The sequence below is a fragment of the Empidonax traillii genome, unplaced genomic scaffold, assembly GCF_003031625.1.
Source record: "Empidonax traillii isolate 1590-97213 ecotype Southwest subspecies unplaced genomic scaffold, ASM303162v1 scaffold10:size5872457, whole genome shotgun sequence".
NCBI classification, from domain to species: Eukaryota; Metazoa; Chordata; class Aves; order Passeriformes; family Tyrannidae; genus Empidonax; species Empidonax traillii.
In genome coordinates, this window is record NW_020955203.1 from 287,366 (window position 1) to 302,693 (window position 15,328).

The window sequence follows — 15,328 nt, forward strand, 5'->3', positions numbered from 1 at the left end:
CCGTAGCCGCGGGGCGCGCTGGGAGCGGTAGTTCCGCCGGGCTGCGCTGCCGTCGGTCCTCGTCGCTGAGGGACTACGACTCCCAGCATGCCCCGCGTCCCCCCTCGTACTGCCGGCGCGGGCAGCCAATGGGCGGCGAGCGGCGGGGGGGGGCGGTGGGGGCGCGCGGGGAGTGGCGGCTGTTTCAATATGGCGGCGGCGGCCGCCGGTGAGGGTGGAGGTGTTCGCTGGAGCCGCGGCTGTGGCCGTATCCTTCCCTGCGGCGCGGGGCGAGGGCGCGGCGGCGGGGAGGGCCCTCAGGGGTGCGCTGGGAGGCCTGTGTGTGTGTGTGTGTGTGGGGGGGGGGGGTGTTGTCGTGGAGCCGGCGCGAGGCTGTGGGACTAGTGGAGTTCTGTGGCCGCTGCACGGGAGGTGTGGGGGCACCGAGTTTTGTAGGGGCTCGGCCCGGCGAGAAGGGTTGGGCGTGTGGCTATGTGTGTGGGATATGCGCGGGATTGATAGGCAAAAGTGGCCCACTAGAGGAGGGAGGGTTGTGCGACTCGGCTGTGGAGTCCTGGAGGAAGTAAACTTATAGGAATGGGGAAACTGCGTTCACCTCATGGAAACTTGTGAAAGAATCAATAGAGAGAATAGGGTGGTTTAGCCTGGAGAAGGGGAGGCTCAGGGGTGAACTTACCCCTGGCAGGAGGGTGGAACCAGGTCGGGGTCGGGCACTGTTCCCGGGTAAAAAGTGACGGGACCAGAGGGCACAGCCTTAAACTGCGCCAGGAGAGGTGTAGTTGGACATGAGGGGGAAATTCTTCATAAAAGACATAGGAATGGGCTGCCAAGGGAGGTGGTGGAGTCACTGTCCCTGGAGGTGTTTAAGGAAAGACTGGACGTGGTGTTCTGTGCTCTGATCTGGTGGACATGGTGGGTGATTGTTCACAGGTTGGAGTTGCTGATCTCGGGGGTCTTTTCCAACCTAATGGATTCTGAGATTCTTTGAAACTGAGGCTGAACAGGGAGCAAGGAACAGATGTGTCTTTTGTGACTGGCGCCTAAGCTTGATTACAAGCATAAAATTTATGGTGACCCTGTGTGGGACACGGAGGGCTCTGTCTGCGAGGGACGAGTGTGAAGCTGTGTTGGCTTCATTTGCAGGGGACTGGCAGGCTCCTGTTGTGGTTGACTACGTGGAGCTGGACTTGTAGATGGAGTGGGTGGTGGTTGTGGTGCTGGGGAGTCAGCCTGTAAGAGCCTGGCTAGAGAGAGGTGTGCTTGTGTGGTTTGGAGAGCCAGGAGCTGGTGTTGGTGTTTGGGCTCGTGGGGCTGAGGTACAGGCTCAGCGAGGTGAAGACACCGGGGTGGAACTGACAGCCCAGCCTGGTGGAAATTTAGGTGCTTAACATTTAGCTCCAGGTATGAGGGATTTGAGGCATTGCTATTACTCATACTGAGAGTGGGATTTCAGCATCAGCTAGAAGACTGGGAAGAAGAGTTACGTGTGTATGGTCCTGTATTTATGTTTGCACACCCACTGGACAGCACCACTTAAGTGAAATGGGCCAACCATCCCAGGAACTGTTTGGGGAGCACATTGTTAGGATTTCCCATTTGTGTAAAGTAAAATAGATTGCCTGCTTTCTCTGTGCTGTGATGGTGTGGAGGTTGGTGGTCAAATATCAGATTTGTTGCCACACTGTCACTACTCTGCTCGTTTGATGCAGTTACACTGACAGTGTGTTTTTATCAATTAACCGCTGGTGTGACAGGTTGTCACACCAAATATGGTTCCTTGAGCCCATCATCAGCCTCATGTGTTGTGATATTCCAAGGAATGAATTTCTTCCTGTCAGTCATTTCTGTTTTACGTTTGTTTTTTTTTTTTTTTGTGAGTAAGTAGTGTTGCCTCTGATCTTGGAAAAGTTTAAATACTTAGAAATGCACATGGTACAATTTAAAATAATAACAGTGGATGCTTTCCAAAAACTAAAGAGGAGGGGGTGGGGAGTTCGCTACATTGGGTGTTATTGGTATAATAGGTTTGTAAAACTGAACTTCTGTCCGTAACTGCTGAATAGGTTCAGCACAGCAAAGCAGATGCACTGCTGCTTGTGTAGGTGAGCCCCACAGTATCGTAGTGTGTAGTTTCTCCAGTGCCTCTCTGTGCTTTTGCACTGAACTTTAGCTATGGTAGTACAAGGTTTGTAGTAGTAAACTTGCCTTGTCAGCCTTGAGGGGCACATGGCAGTGGATTAATGCTCAAAGGTTGATGCTGGTACTGCCCCCAGAATCTTACACCAAGGCAAGGAAGTTGGACCTTTTTATGAAATGGCTCCTGAGTTACTGCGATTTTTCAGTCCGGCTGATTGAGGTAACCTGCTCCAGCTTGGGGTTATTCTAATGCACTGGGCTGCAAACCTTCACAGGAGAGTGGTCCTGGTAGCTGGGGCAGGTAACAGCAACAGCTCTGACTAATTATTGCTTCCTGCTACGAGGCATCTATCCACAACAGCTGCCAATACCAGCTCTAAGAGCATGATTTTGTTTAGGCAAATCTTTTTATTTCCTATAGCCGTGTGTTTACACACAGATTAACCATATGTCAGTTGAGTAAGCAATTGCCTGTGCTGAAGTTTGTTGTTTCCTGTAGTAGTGTGAGCTGAAGACACGCTCCTCAGTGCCTTGCAGTTTGCTGTCCTGGTGGACACAGCTGTTTGAGCTGGGCTGTGATCCAGGCTCAGACTTTCGATCTGCCTTGGTGCTTTTTGAGAAGAGGGCACACACAGTGCTTTTCTTTCAGAGTTTGTTCAGTTTCCTCACCTGGTTCATGCTGTGAACTCTCAGTGTGTTCTGGCAGCTAGAAGAGCGCAGGCTGCAGCTCCTGGGTGAGAACAGAAGTGCTCTCAGTGTTTGCATAGAGAGTTGGCTTTGACAGCAGTACTCAGTGAATGTATTTTCAAACTGGTGGGAGACTGATGAGTGGTAATTGTTTATGAGTGATAAAGGGTATCAACAAGATCATAAGGGAGCGTGTGATCAAGCCCTTCCAGCGTGTCGAGTACCAGTCCTGTGACGGACAGTGGCTGTTGACTGAATTTGCTGTCCGCAGGGGGAAGCTCCTACACTGTTCCTGGTTTTCTCCACTGTATGTTAATCTACTGAATTAATAATCAGAATCAAGTTTTAGTGAAGTCAAGAGTTTGTATATGTTAATTGAAATATTTTCATAACTTGACTTTATTGTACAAAGGCAACTGGAAAGCCTTTATCTACATTTATCTGTGAACAGTACAGAAATCAGGTAACTGAGTTAATTGCCCAGCCACAGAAGGTTGAGGAAAGTAAAGGGGTATAGACAAAAGATAGTGGGGCAGAACTTTGTGTCCTTTGCTTTTGTTTTTATCTTTAGTATTGCCCTGGTTTCATCTGGGATACAGTAAATTTTCTTCCTCGTACCTGGTGCAATGCTGTGTTTTGTATTTAGTACAAGAATAATGCTGACAACACACCGATGTTTTGGATGTTGCTCAGCAGTGAAGTCGTGAAACATGGACTTCAGTGTCCTGTTGGTCCACAGGTGGTGAACAACTGTACTGTGCATCCCTTGCTTCTTTTGGGCTTTATTCCTCTCTCCTTTACATTACAAATAGTATTATTTGTATTGTTATCCTATTCTGTTTTATTTTGTCTCAGTTGTTAAACTTTTCTTATCTCCACCTACAAGCTTTACCTTTTATCTCTGGTTTTTCTCCCCTCTGTGGGGCAGGGAAGGGGACAGGGACTGAGGGAGCACCCACGTGGTACTGAGTTGCTGGCTGGGGTTAAACCATACCAAATGTGTTAGTTACTTACATGGGAATAACAATCATTATGTTCAGCTCAATGAAACTGCTGCTTTAAAGAAGGCACTATGGTTTACACCCTTCCCTGAATTATACTGAGTCGTATTTTTAGTGGCTTCTGGGAGGCGAGGGATTCAAGTTCAGTGACTGCTGATATAGCACAAATAATATGGTGCCCTGTTCTTTCTGATTTCTAAGTGTTTTCTGCCGTCAAGTAATTTAATAGTTAAAGCTCTGGGATTGAAAGTTCTTAAAACTTCTTAAAGAAAATTAATCCTCAGGCTTTGTTTTTTTTTAACTCTGTTACTCATCATGTGAAGATCTGATGAGAATGACCAACTTCCTTTGAAACCTTCTGCATTTATGCTTCTTTATGTTTCTTAGAATATCCAATCTGTAAGAATGTATTTCATTGCAATATTAATATATACACTCTTTCAGAATTTGTCTCTCCTACACATAAAGAGGTTCCTTATATAATAATAACCTGTTTAAATTTAAATAAATATTATTACTTCATTATCTTAGTAATTACACTTGTAAGTGGGGCTGGCCCCTGGGATCTTTTGGAAGGTGACCTCTAAGATAATCTTTGCAGGCTGAAAGTTAATGCACAGTGAAGAAGGAGTAATGACTTTTGTTTTAGCAATCTCTGTGATGGTGATTTTTTTCTAATCAAGTTTTCCTTGCTTTTCTTGCATCCAGTGTTTGGTACCAGTTTGTTTTCTTTTCAAAAGTCTCTTAAAATTAAGAGCCCAAATATTAATTTCTACAGTTCTGTTTGAAGACCCAAACTTGCTCCTTTTTTATTACCTTTAACAAAGCCACATGCAGTTTCTGATGAAGAAGAGCCAATGGCACCTGTTTCAGGTATGACCTTCTAATAGATGTAAACAAAGTTTGTTGTTTTTTGTTTTTTTTTTCCCTTGATAAAATTTGCAATGTCTTTTCAGGTGCGTGGTTTGTGTATTTAAGTGTGTAAGGTAAAGAGTCATCACAAGTTGTAATGGGACATACAGGATTACAGCAGAGGATTTATGCTCTGGTGCTTAGATAAGCATACTGTATAAGATGAATAGTTTCAGGGGAGCTGTTTCTGTTGCAGGTACAGCATAGTTTGATCCAATTTATAAGGTAAGCTGAATTTTTAATGTGGTCTCCAAAGAACGTTGAAGCATTAGAGGTATTGAGGTCTTTTGTAAATTTTGAAGATATCACTTGAAATGAAGATTCATTATGTAAAGCAAAAGCAATTTTTTGTCTTTTTATTAGTTCTTTTGACCTTGATTTACTGAGTGCAAGCTTGCATACATCGCTGGGGAAAAGATGAGTGTTCTTAGTTCCCCTTCAGAATTCTGTAATGGTTTTCAAACCCAGCTTTTACAGTGACACCAGGTCCTGAAAACGTATCTGGGCATGATTAACTCTAGTAAAATTGTGTATATGTCATCCAGTAGTTATAAATCTAGAGGAATCCTGCTGTCTTATGTTTGGAGTAGCATGGTTACCCTTCCAAACTGCTGGCCAAATAGCTCTGTTAAAAAACTGTGTGTGTTTTGTAACTAGCATAGTTCAAGCCAGGCGATGTCAGATGGTTACACTCTGTGCCCTGGAAAGAAGGCAGTGTTCCTAAATGATGTAAATCGACTCACTCTGGGAAATACTCTTCCACTTCTGTGGCAGAGAATTACAGGAACATTGTTTTCCTTTGTGTGTGAGCATGGAGATGTTAAAGCGTATAATTTAGTTCTTTCACTGGGGTTGCCAGTACACTTCTGAAATTCATTACCCAAATAAATGTAATCTCTCTGCTAGTATAAAATTAATATTTTTTGTTCAAAACCTTTTTGCACTTCTGAACAGTCAAAACCCAAACCTTGAGGCAGTACTAAGAAGCTACGGGCTTTAATCTGACCCTGGGTAGTTTCAGTGTTAGTATCAGCGTGGGCACTTTATAATTGAAGCATCAAGATTTTCAGTGCTTTCATATTATCACCGTTGGTAGTGGTGAACTACTTCTAATTATGGCAGGACGTTTTTTTACAGATGATCTGGGGAGGGTGCATTGAAGTGTTGCCTTACTCACATGCCTGGTCCTGAAAGGAACAATTAGCCTGGGCAGTCAGTATGTTGGCTGTATTACAGAAAAGTGGTATTTTATCATATGACTGGTACTTTTAGCAGCAATACTGCTTGGTTCCTTTTTGCCTTTGAGTGTCAAGGGAGAAGCTCAATTTTATGCTTTTGCATCTTAAAAAAGAGGTTTTTTTTTTGCATTGAACCTCCATCAGGAGATGTGCCTTTCAGAATTTACTTTGTTGCTCTTTGTGGCTGCGTGCACTTCAGTGCCATGCACCTCTTTTTCTGCTGATACATTAATCATAATAAAATTTTGTGTGGAGTGAGAGGCTAAGGAGAACTGCAAACATGTACCTGATGTGCTCATTCTTTTCAGAAAGAGGTGCTAAGACAAAGATGCCCTTGTGGAAGTTCTGTTCTATAAGGCAAGTGAAGGTCTCTTTTCACTTTGTAATCTGTGTGTTCTGCTTGTCTTTCATTTACAGGAGTGTCTGCAAAAGGAAATTTAAAAACAAGGTGTTTGCCAAAATATCAAACAAGTCAAACTGAACCCAAAGTGCCTGTAGCTGTTGCTTCTGTTTCCATGGATCTGGACAGAAGTGCAGGAGATCTGACAGGGCAGCAGGTCAGTAAAGGCAAATTTTTATTCCTCTTCAGACTTAGAAGAAAAATGGCACATTTTATATTTAGATTGAAAACTCCTATATAGTGTTAGAGTACTTTTATTATTACAATCTCTTATTCTTTTTGCCCACTTACATGGTGGCTTGCTGACAGAATTCATCACTTAAAGAAAACAAAGGCTGAATGTGCTAATTTATGTAAGTTGTGTGTAACTGGAACTATGTAAAAGAGATTATATATATTTCTATGTCTGTATTTGTCCAGAGACAGCAAGTGTAGTCTTGGATAGCACCTAACTTGTATTTTACAGAACAAACACGCCAGAAGTTGCATTCATTCTACTCAATTTCGTTGCTGTAGTCATACAATTTAGAAACAAGACCTGTAAAACTCTTTTTAGGGACTTTTTCAGTGTGGCTGCTCATGTTAGTATGGTAAAATCACTTTCTGTTTTTGATGTAGAAGTTCAAAAATCATGTGAGTAGCAGAAGTAGCTTTGTCCATTGATGTTGTATTTAGTTCTGCTTCAAACTGTGTGGTCTCCTCCTGTGAGAATAGGTGACACTTTTCCTACAGTTTCTTGCTTTAGAAATTTCAAAGCGGTGGGGTTTTATTTGGAATGTTGTTCAGTGTTGTGATGGATACTGTGATATTCAGAAATTTGTTGAGAGATGCCATTTTTTTTTTAATGTGGTTTGTATAGTGCAATGACCGTGTAAGTTGAGTACTGTTAAGTCTCTTTCCTAGTATTCATCTGTGAATCACCAGGGTTTGGCCTCCTTCCACTTACAGGCAGGATCTGAAACCTTGGACTGCTCTGCATCATTGTTGTATTATCAAGCAGTTAGATCTTGTTCTCCATCTGGGCTAAGATGTCCTTCCCTGCCTTCTGTGAACTGGGTGGATGCTGTGCCTCACATGTACGTTCAAAACTCTGATGTGAAGACAGATCACTCAGTTCTCGTTGCTTTGACAGGATTCGTTGCCCTTTGAATCCTTCAGCATGACGCTGGTATTAATTTTTAGGGCCTTCCTGGACGTGTCCCTTTTTGTTTCTCTGTTTATCAGTACTGGCTTTTAGGAGGCTGGCATGTACCTCTGCTTTGCAAATGATGCTGTTAAGTGACATGCAGATAAATTCCACAAATAGCCCCCATTATGCAGAGTCTTTATGTAGAATCATCTCTTCATAAGTATCTACAAGCCTGCTGCCTCATAGATGCCTTCAGTGTGTCACATTAAAATCTGTTTTGTTGAATGGTGAGTTGATTGCATTACTTGCTGTTTAGAGAGTTTTTACTCCTTTTTCTTTTTGAAAGCTGTTGCAGTATAAAGGGTTTTTGTCTATTTTTTTGTATAATGCCTGATACATGAAATCTTAATTGGTGACTCGTGCTTTTATGATACTGACAATTAAATGCGTTCAAAGCTCTGTTTCTTTTATGTCTTTTTTAACCTTCTGTTTTTCTCTTACCTTGCCAAATCATCATGGAAACTTTGTACTCTGAAGATAAGCTCTGAATTACTTGAAACAAACAGAACAAATGTGTCTCACTTGTTATGGAAGAAAAACTCCTTTTGCGTGGAGTTTTCATCACCAGCACAACTCATTTTCTGCCAGATGTTGTGTGCATGTCAAGGGAGAGCTGGTGGCTTTACTTTAACATAGAATCATAAAATAGTTTGAGTTGTAAGGGACCCTAAAGATCATCTAGTGCAGCCCTCTTTGCCATGGACAGGGACACCTTCCACTAGTCCAGGCTGTTCAGAGCCTCTTCAAGCCTGACCTGGACATAATCCTGAGCAATGTGGAATAAACTGGAGTAAATGAGCTGCCATGGTCCCTTCCAGTCTTAACCATCCTGTGATTCCCTGTGATTTTGTCAGGCACGTTGTCACCTTCCAAGGTGTGGAAAGTATCTTACAAATACTGAGTCACAAAACTGCCTTCTGTCCTGAGCTGTGAAGAAAGGACAGACATCTGGGAAAAGGAGACAGTACAGTCTTGGCCTCTACCTCCTTTGTCACCTTGTTTTGATGGTCGAGCTGTTGCTGTGCATGACGCCACAGCTTCTTTTTGATGTGTTATGGTACAAGTCTGCCTCTGAGAATTTATACTGTGCTACCTATACGTACCTCTGGGTGATAGAAAAAGTTGATTTTCTTCTTCATCCCACAAATGTTTGTCTGACAGTATGCACATTGGTGGGACTAATAATACCTTCTGTTAAAATCTCTTTCGCTCATGTGATCAAGCTCCTGTCTCTCTTTTTGAGTGAAAATTGTCCTATAACTTTTTGTTTTTCTTAAAGAAGTTCTGTTGTCTAGCTGCTGGAAAAAAAAAAAAAAGTCAGACATTTTTAGCATGGAAAGTGAAATTCCTTCGACGGTACTTTAGTTGAATTCACTTAAGTTAAAGACATTGTCTCTTCATTTGTATCACCTCTTTTAGTAGTAGACATTGTTCTTTAATTGCTTTAAGCTACTGTTTAAGAATCAATTATCTAAGAATGAAAGGGGGCTCTTCCTCTGTGGTGTGTGTAGATCAGCTACTGCTAAAGAGAGGGGAGAAACCCAGTGTTAGCTTTGTATGCTTTTTGTGCTCTGTTGTGTTAACTTGGCCAAACTGCGGGGCACTCGGTAGCATTCTTTTATCTCCAGTTAAGCTGGGGAGCTTTGTAATATTTGTAGGTTTGTAAAACTGAAATAATTCACCTAGAGTGGAGATGCTGAAACCTGCCAAAATCTTGGTCAGAATAGCATCGCTCTTATTGCTGCGTTTATCTTGGGATTCTTGTTTCGTGCCTACCGCGAGCACTGCAGAACCGAGTCCCCCGATCGCAGAAATTTTTGATAAATAAAACCAATTTAGAACCTTTTCCTGCTCGGAAGCATCCCGGGGTAGGGAATGCGGTACCCTCAGTGGTACGCGGGCAGCAGTGCGGGCCCTCTGGTGGGCACTGGTAGCAAGAACAGCGGTTCTCTCTGTGTGTTAAAGGCCTGAAGTGCTGGGGTCTGTTACAGGCTTGTTTTGGCAGGTGTTAATTACGGAGGTAGAAAATAAGCCATTAAGACCAAACAGTAGTGATGTGTGAAGGGGTCTGCACTTTACTGTGTATTAGAAAAATGAAATAAGGGCTTACTGTCTACTAACAGTACTTTGCTGTTTTGTATGCTTTGATCATAAACTCTAAGGCAGGATATTTTTTTCTTACTCTCTTTATGATAGTAAAGTTTGAACTTGGATTTGGATATCACTGCAATGGATTTCCAAATCATGAGAATCTACTCCCCTTTATCTACTATGAATCAGTGAATAGTGCACGTCTTAAAACTTTACCCAGCATATTTAGTATTGAAGCCAGCAGCTTGCATTTGAATTAAAAGACTCTTAAAATAATTCTTCACAATTTGGTAATTTGTTTTGCTGAAATGTACTTATGTTTAAAAAATATGAATTTTATTTCCAGTTGGAATTGATCTACTTTCAGCATGTAATTATTAGGTCTTGAAATGCTTTTAATGTCTTATGAAATATTTGTTTTCTTTTAAACACTACTTTCTAAAATGTTACTTTAAATTTTCAGATCACTAATGAAGGAGGAATGAAGAGCGCTTCTTTAAAGGATTTGTGTCCTGAGGACAAGAGACGCATTGCAAACTTAATTAAAGAACTTGCCAGGTAAGAAGAAGCATCACCTGAAAATGCATTATGTTTAAAAAGAGTCATTCCTCTAATTAACATCAAGCAATGCAAAAGTGCACTATGATATGGAATATTTGCATAAGGTAATTTTTCTTGCTGCGAGATATATGAACAACGAAGCAGGCTGATTGGTTTTTCCTTGCTTTGTGACCCCCAGATGTATATTTAAAACAAAAGCCAAAGTTTAGTGACCAGCAGTAGTTCATCCATATAAACCTAATCACAGGGCTAGGATTTTGTTTTGTTGCATGTGTTACGTGCTTGAAATAAAAACATGCTGCTTTTGGAAACGACAGGCTTTGTTGCTATGAAACTTTGTAGCGCGTAGTATTTGGCAGGGGGTAAGCTTTTATGTGGGATGCCATGTTAAAGGTGGATTGCAGATCTTGTGGCTGAAAAATGTCGATCAGTATTTGCCTGTGTAACTTTTACTTACCTAGCCAAACTTTTGCTTTGGTTAATTTCTTCAGGTTTTACCTATTCTTTGAAAGGAGTGGCTCAAGTAGTGCAAGTTTCTCAGCTTTAACGAAAGCTTTTTTGTGTTTTGTTCTAGTGCTGGTTACATTCACAGAGATAAAAGATGTGAAAGATGGGTTGAATTTGAGTGAGGACATTTTAGTCCTACTCTCTGTCCCTGGAAATGCAGTTCTTACATGGTGGCTGTAAGAGTGTGGAGGAGTATATGAGGCTTTGTCAGTCTTTGGCACAACATCAGTGGGAGAAGTACCGTGAGATGATCTCAGGTCCTTTGGGCTAAAAGTTACTGTCCATATGTAGAATTTTTAAAGGCAATTTTTTTTTTTTAACAGAATGCAGGTTCTCTGATATTAATGAAATACTTTTTGCCATAGATTTCATATGTCTGTGCAGTAATTGGCAAGCATTACTGTTCCTTTTCTTTTTATAAAGGAAAATTTGGACAGAGAAATTAAGTTACTTGCTCAAGGTCATGCAATAACTCTCTGGTGGAGCTAGGAATATTTTCTCTCTGATTATCCTCATCCAGTGGACCATTTTACCTGCTAATAATTTGTACTAATATAGGATTTCTTGCCATACAGTATTTCAGTAATTTCTGAAGTTCTTCATCCTTGCAGCTCTATTTTATCATACATTGTGTTAGAAAATGTATAGTTAAGACTGTCATAAAGAGTAGATTGCTGGGAAGCCTGGTTCCAAATTGTCAGATGTTGGAGCTATTTGGACACTGTTGCCACTGTTGATATATAGAGGTATATTCTAATATTAAAAAAAGCCTTTTATTACATTGTTCCTCATAATACAGTGCTCTCTAGTGAATAGTAGTACACTAATTCATTTGAGCATGGGATTCTTCTTAAATCTCAGATGCTGTGATTTTTCCCTTAGGACAGTTTGATATTTCTGCCTGACATTTCTTTGAAGAAAAATAGAAGGTGCAGCAACATTAATTTTGAAAAGTAAAATTAGTGGAACACTATTATTTTATACTTAGTTCTCTTTTATTTTTAAACCTAATCATATTTTTATTGGATGTAATTAAAAGTCCTTTGCAGAGTAATAGGGAAGTTGAACTTTAATTCAGCTCACCTCGTCACTTTTTTAAAACTCTCCATAATTTTCATCTTTAGTTGTGCTGTGATGGAGTGCTCTTACATGCATTAGAACATTCTTTGCTATTTCAGAGAAGAAAAAGGACCAGCAGAAAGCTGAAAGTTTTCCAGGAAGACTGACCTGCAGTAAATACTTGGAATAATAAAGGTCTCACTTGAACAGGGCTATCCCTCACTGTTCCTTATTTTGCTGCAATTTATGAATGAAAAGGATGGTGGTTGAGACTAATTCATGCACGTTTGTCGCAGGAAGGTGGGCAGAAATAGGTTGGTCAGTAAGTGGCTGCATGAAGGCTGTTGTAAAGTGGTAAAATTCTGTCTGTGCGGAAACCAGTCGCAAAATACGATGAGCTCTTGGGGCTTCAATTTCAACCAGATCTTGCTTGAGCAGTTCAGGGTAGTAGCCTTTTCCTGACTTCTGTGACTCTTCAAGGACAACTCATGTACTTTTCTTTCTCTTCCCAATTTTTACTTCTCTTCCAACTCTTACTTCCATTGCACTTTTCAACACTGGGGGTGTGTGTGCCACTGCATTCACTGCAGTGTCAGACTTTATCTTGGTATGAGTAAATTCTACTGCCAGATACATTAATATATCCTTTCTTTGAAAAAAAAAAGTCAGTTACTGGGCTGTAGTGGTCTGCTGCTGGGGATTCCAGTGTCTGACATCACGTTAGCTGTTAGGGACTTTATGAAATTGGATTTTGAGTCAGGGTCAAAGGAAAGGACTCAGCTGTATCCTTTCTAATCCTCCTTTCTAGGCTAAATAATCGTAGTTTTTGATCTGTGCTGCCACCTCTAAATCTAACAATTACCTTACCTTTCTTTGAATGTATCCAGGCTGTCTTCCCATTTAAGGTGAAATGAGAGAGACAAACTGCTTCCAAAGTTTAAAATACTCGAATGTTGCAAATTTGAACTTTTTTATTTATTGTGTCAGCAGATTCTTTTCAAATGGTTTTTGTAGAGGAGCTTCTGAGTAGAATGAGTCATGCCCATGAATGCCAAAGTGTTTTGTGAGTAAATGGGAGATTCTTGAGTGTGATCAGCCTTTACTTTCAAAAGCAACCAGCATGGCACCATCATGTTTTCAGTGAGGTGCTGCTGGCATGGTGGTGAAAGTGGCATAGTAAGAGCAAATTTTATCTCTGCCTATAAGCAAAGTCCTTTAAAAAGAGGGAAGGAGGACTTTCTATGAGCTTTTACTGCAGCAGGCTACTCCTGAAGCAGTCATCAGCTTATGTAATGAAATGAGCAGTGACATGGTGAAGACACTGTAAGATCCTTGCACTCGTTCTCTGTGCCTGTGTCAGGACACATCAGCCTCTCTGAGAAGGAGCAGTGCAGGGTCTGCTGGGACGTGGCCAGTGGAGTGCTGAACATTAAGGGTTGTTAGACACCACACTGAGAATGGTTATGAAGTGTTCTAGAGTGAAATACTTCAAGTGTTATGCAGATTTTGAGACCTCTCTGTCTGTCATGGCGTTTGGCTGAATGAAGAGGACTGCAGCTTTCTTTGATACAGGCCATACCCATAGCCATAGTTCTGTGACTTTGGGTTCCTGGTATCACAAATACTTCTTCCCTGCCTGCTCAGGGAACCTGTACAGCTTACATGCACCTTGCTTTAGAATGAACAGAGGCCTCGACTAAGTGACGAGGAATGGTTCATGAAAGTTTAATTTTTGTTTTTAGTGGTGAAAATTGGTATCTAACTAGTTTATGTTCTTTCTTTCTTCGGACAAGATAAACATGGAGAAAGCTAGCTCCCTGTTGTCTTTGCAAACAAATCTTCCAAAGCAATTTAGGTAGAAAGGAATCATAATGCCCTTATTCACCCATGGGAGGGAGTGATTGCCCTTTCCAAATGAGATACAAGACAGTTTTTGCTACCCTATTAGTGTCTTTCTGGCTAAGATCACTGGCATACCCAGAATGACCTGTAACTGGCAGCTACCAAACAGCCTTCAGACATGCATTTGACCCTTACTGAGAAGATGAGTCCTCCTTCCCAAGACCTTGGATTCCTAAACCCTTTGTAGGGTGCTAGCAGTCTGGGATGCCAGTCTTTTCTACTGACATTGCTTTTATCTGGACTTTTTATCCTGATAGGAAGATGAAATCGACCAACTAAATTTGAAATTTTCCAACAAAAGGTGAAAACAGGAATCAAAACAGAAGGTTAATTTGGTTGCAGAACTGGAAACCATTACAAAGGAGGACAGTAAAACTATTGTAGCATAGATCTGCTGTTTTAAGTGTTTTTCTTCCAGGACCTTTGAAGGACAACATGCCTGTTGAAACCCATATTAAAATCTGCAGTGTTTGGCCTCTTGGGTTACCTTCTCCCCTGGGTTACACTACTTCATATTTAACCAAATTGTTACCTGGCTTTAACTTCAAAATAATTTCTTTTTTTTTCTTTTTTTTTTTTTTTTTTATGCTGCTTTAGGAGCAATACTGTGCTTCAGTTCTCTTAATTGGTCAGGCAGTGAGACTGCAAATGAGATATCCCTAAGCTTGTCTGGCAAATTGCTTTGTGTTGATAGGAAAAGCATGCCCAGGATTATTGTATCACCAATCACACTTACCTTTTGTGCTTAAAAAGTCATTTGTAGCTATAAATTCATGCTGTGAGATCTAGTTTGGTATTTTGCGAGATGCATATCATAAAATTTATCCATTGTGCAGCAATTTCAATTAGGTTTTGGGACCGTAGGGTTTTTTTGTTAGTTTTTTTTTTTTTTTTTAATTTATACAAACTGCCCATGATACTTGAGTAAAATGCATCAGATTTGTTAACATTGCCCTTGGACAAAAAATACTACCATTCTCTCTTCCTGGAATGCTTGTGTTAAAAGTCACTTTTATTGCTCAGTTCTGCCAGAGGCAGAATCAACTCTGGCATGGAAGGTTCTGGTTTTGCCTTTCTGGAGTGCATCTTTCAGTTGGGAAAGCTGATTTCATTCCATGATATCCATGTGTGCTGGACTTGCCATTATGCCCTTATCTTTCTCCTTGCTTGATTTTTGACTCCTGTGATGGTCTTGCCTGTTTCAGCTGCCACTCTTTGCTTGAAATTTGAAACTTGTAGTTTTCAAGAATGGTCACCAAAATGTTTTCATCTTTTGCTAGCTAGTTGACAGACTAATACCAGGTTTGTGTTTCCTAAAAGTTAAGTGTTCCCAAAGAGTATAGGACTGTTCAGTGAAGTTTCTAGTGTGGTATCTCTGCTTCTTGTTTGTTTTGTCTTCTGTCTTAGTTTGCTCAGTCGCAGTTGTTAATGCATGTCATATTTTTCCTGGTAAAAGCTCCTTTTTTTTTTTTTTTTTTTTTTTTTTTTTTTTTTTTTTTTTTTTTTTTTTTTTTTTTTTTTTTTTTTTTTTTTTTTTTTTTTTTTTTTTTTTTTTTTTTTTTTTTTTTTTTTTTTTTTTTTTTTTTTTTTTTTTTTTTTTTTTTTTTTTTTTTTTTTTTTTTTTTTTTTTTTTTTTTTTTTTTTT

The 15,328-nt window shown here is 40.6% G+C and overlaps 1 protein-coding gene across 4 annotated transcripts in view; it reads left to right on the plus strand.

Annotated features, from left to right (window-relative positions):
• The first annotated feature begins 160 nt into the window (after positions 1 to 160).
• The window catches only part of KIAA1328 (KIAA1328 ortholog), a 172,043-nt gene continuing 156,875 nt past the window's right edge, over positions 161 to 15,328 (plus strand). The window contains exons 1-4 of one of the 4 annotated variants that reach the window (XM_027885210.1): positions 161 to 247; positions 4,662 to 4,697; positions 6,392 to 6,531; positions 10,118 to 10,212. In XM_027885210.1, the coding sequence (XP_027741011.1) occupies positions 190 to 247; positions 4,662 to 4,697; positions 6,392 to 6,531; positions 10,118 to 10,212 (329 nt within the window). In that variant the 5' untranslated portion in view covers positions 161 to 189. Of the gene's footprint in view, positions 248 to 373; positions 412 to 4,661; positions 4,698 to 6,391; positions 6,532 to 9,567; positions 9,726 to 10,117; positions 10,213 to 15,328 lie in introns of those variants that run through there. The other 3 variants (XM_027885217.1, XM_027885227.1, XM_027885238.1) reach the window with 3 other exon arrangements.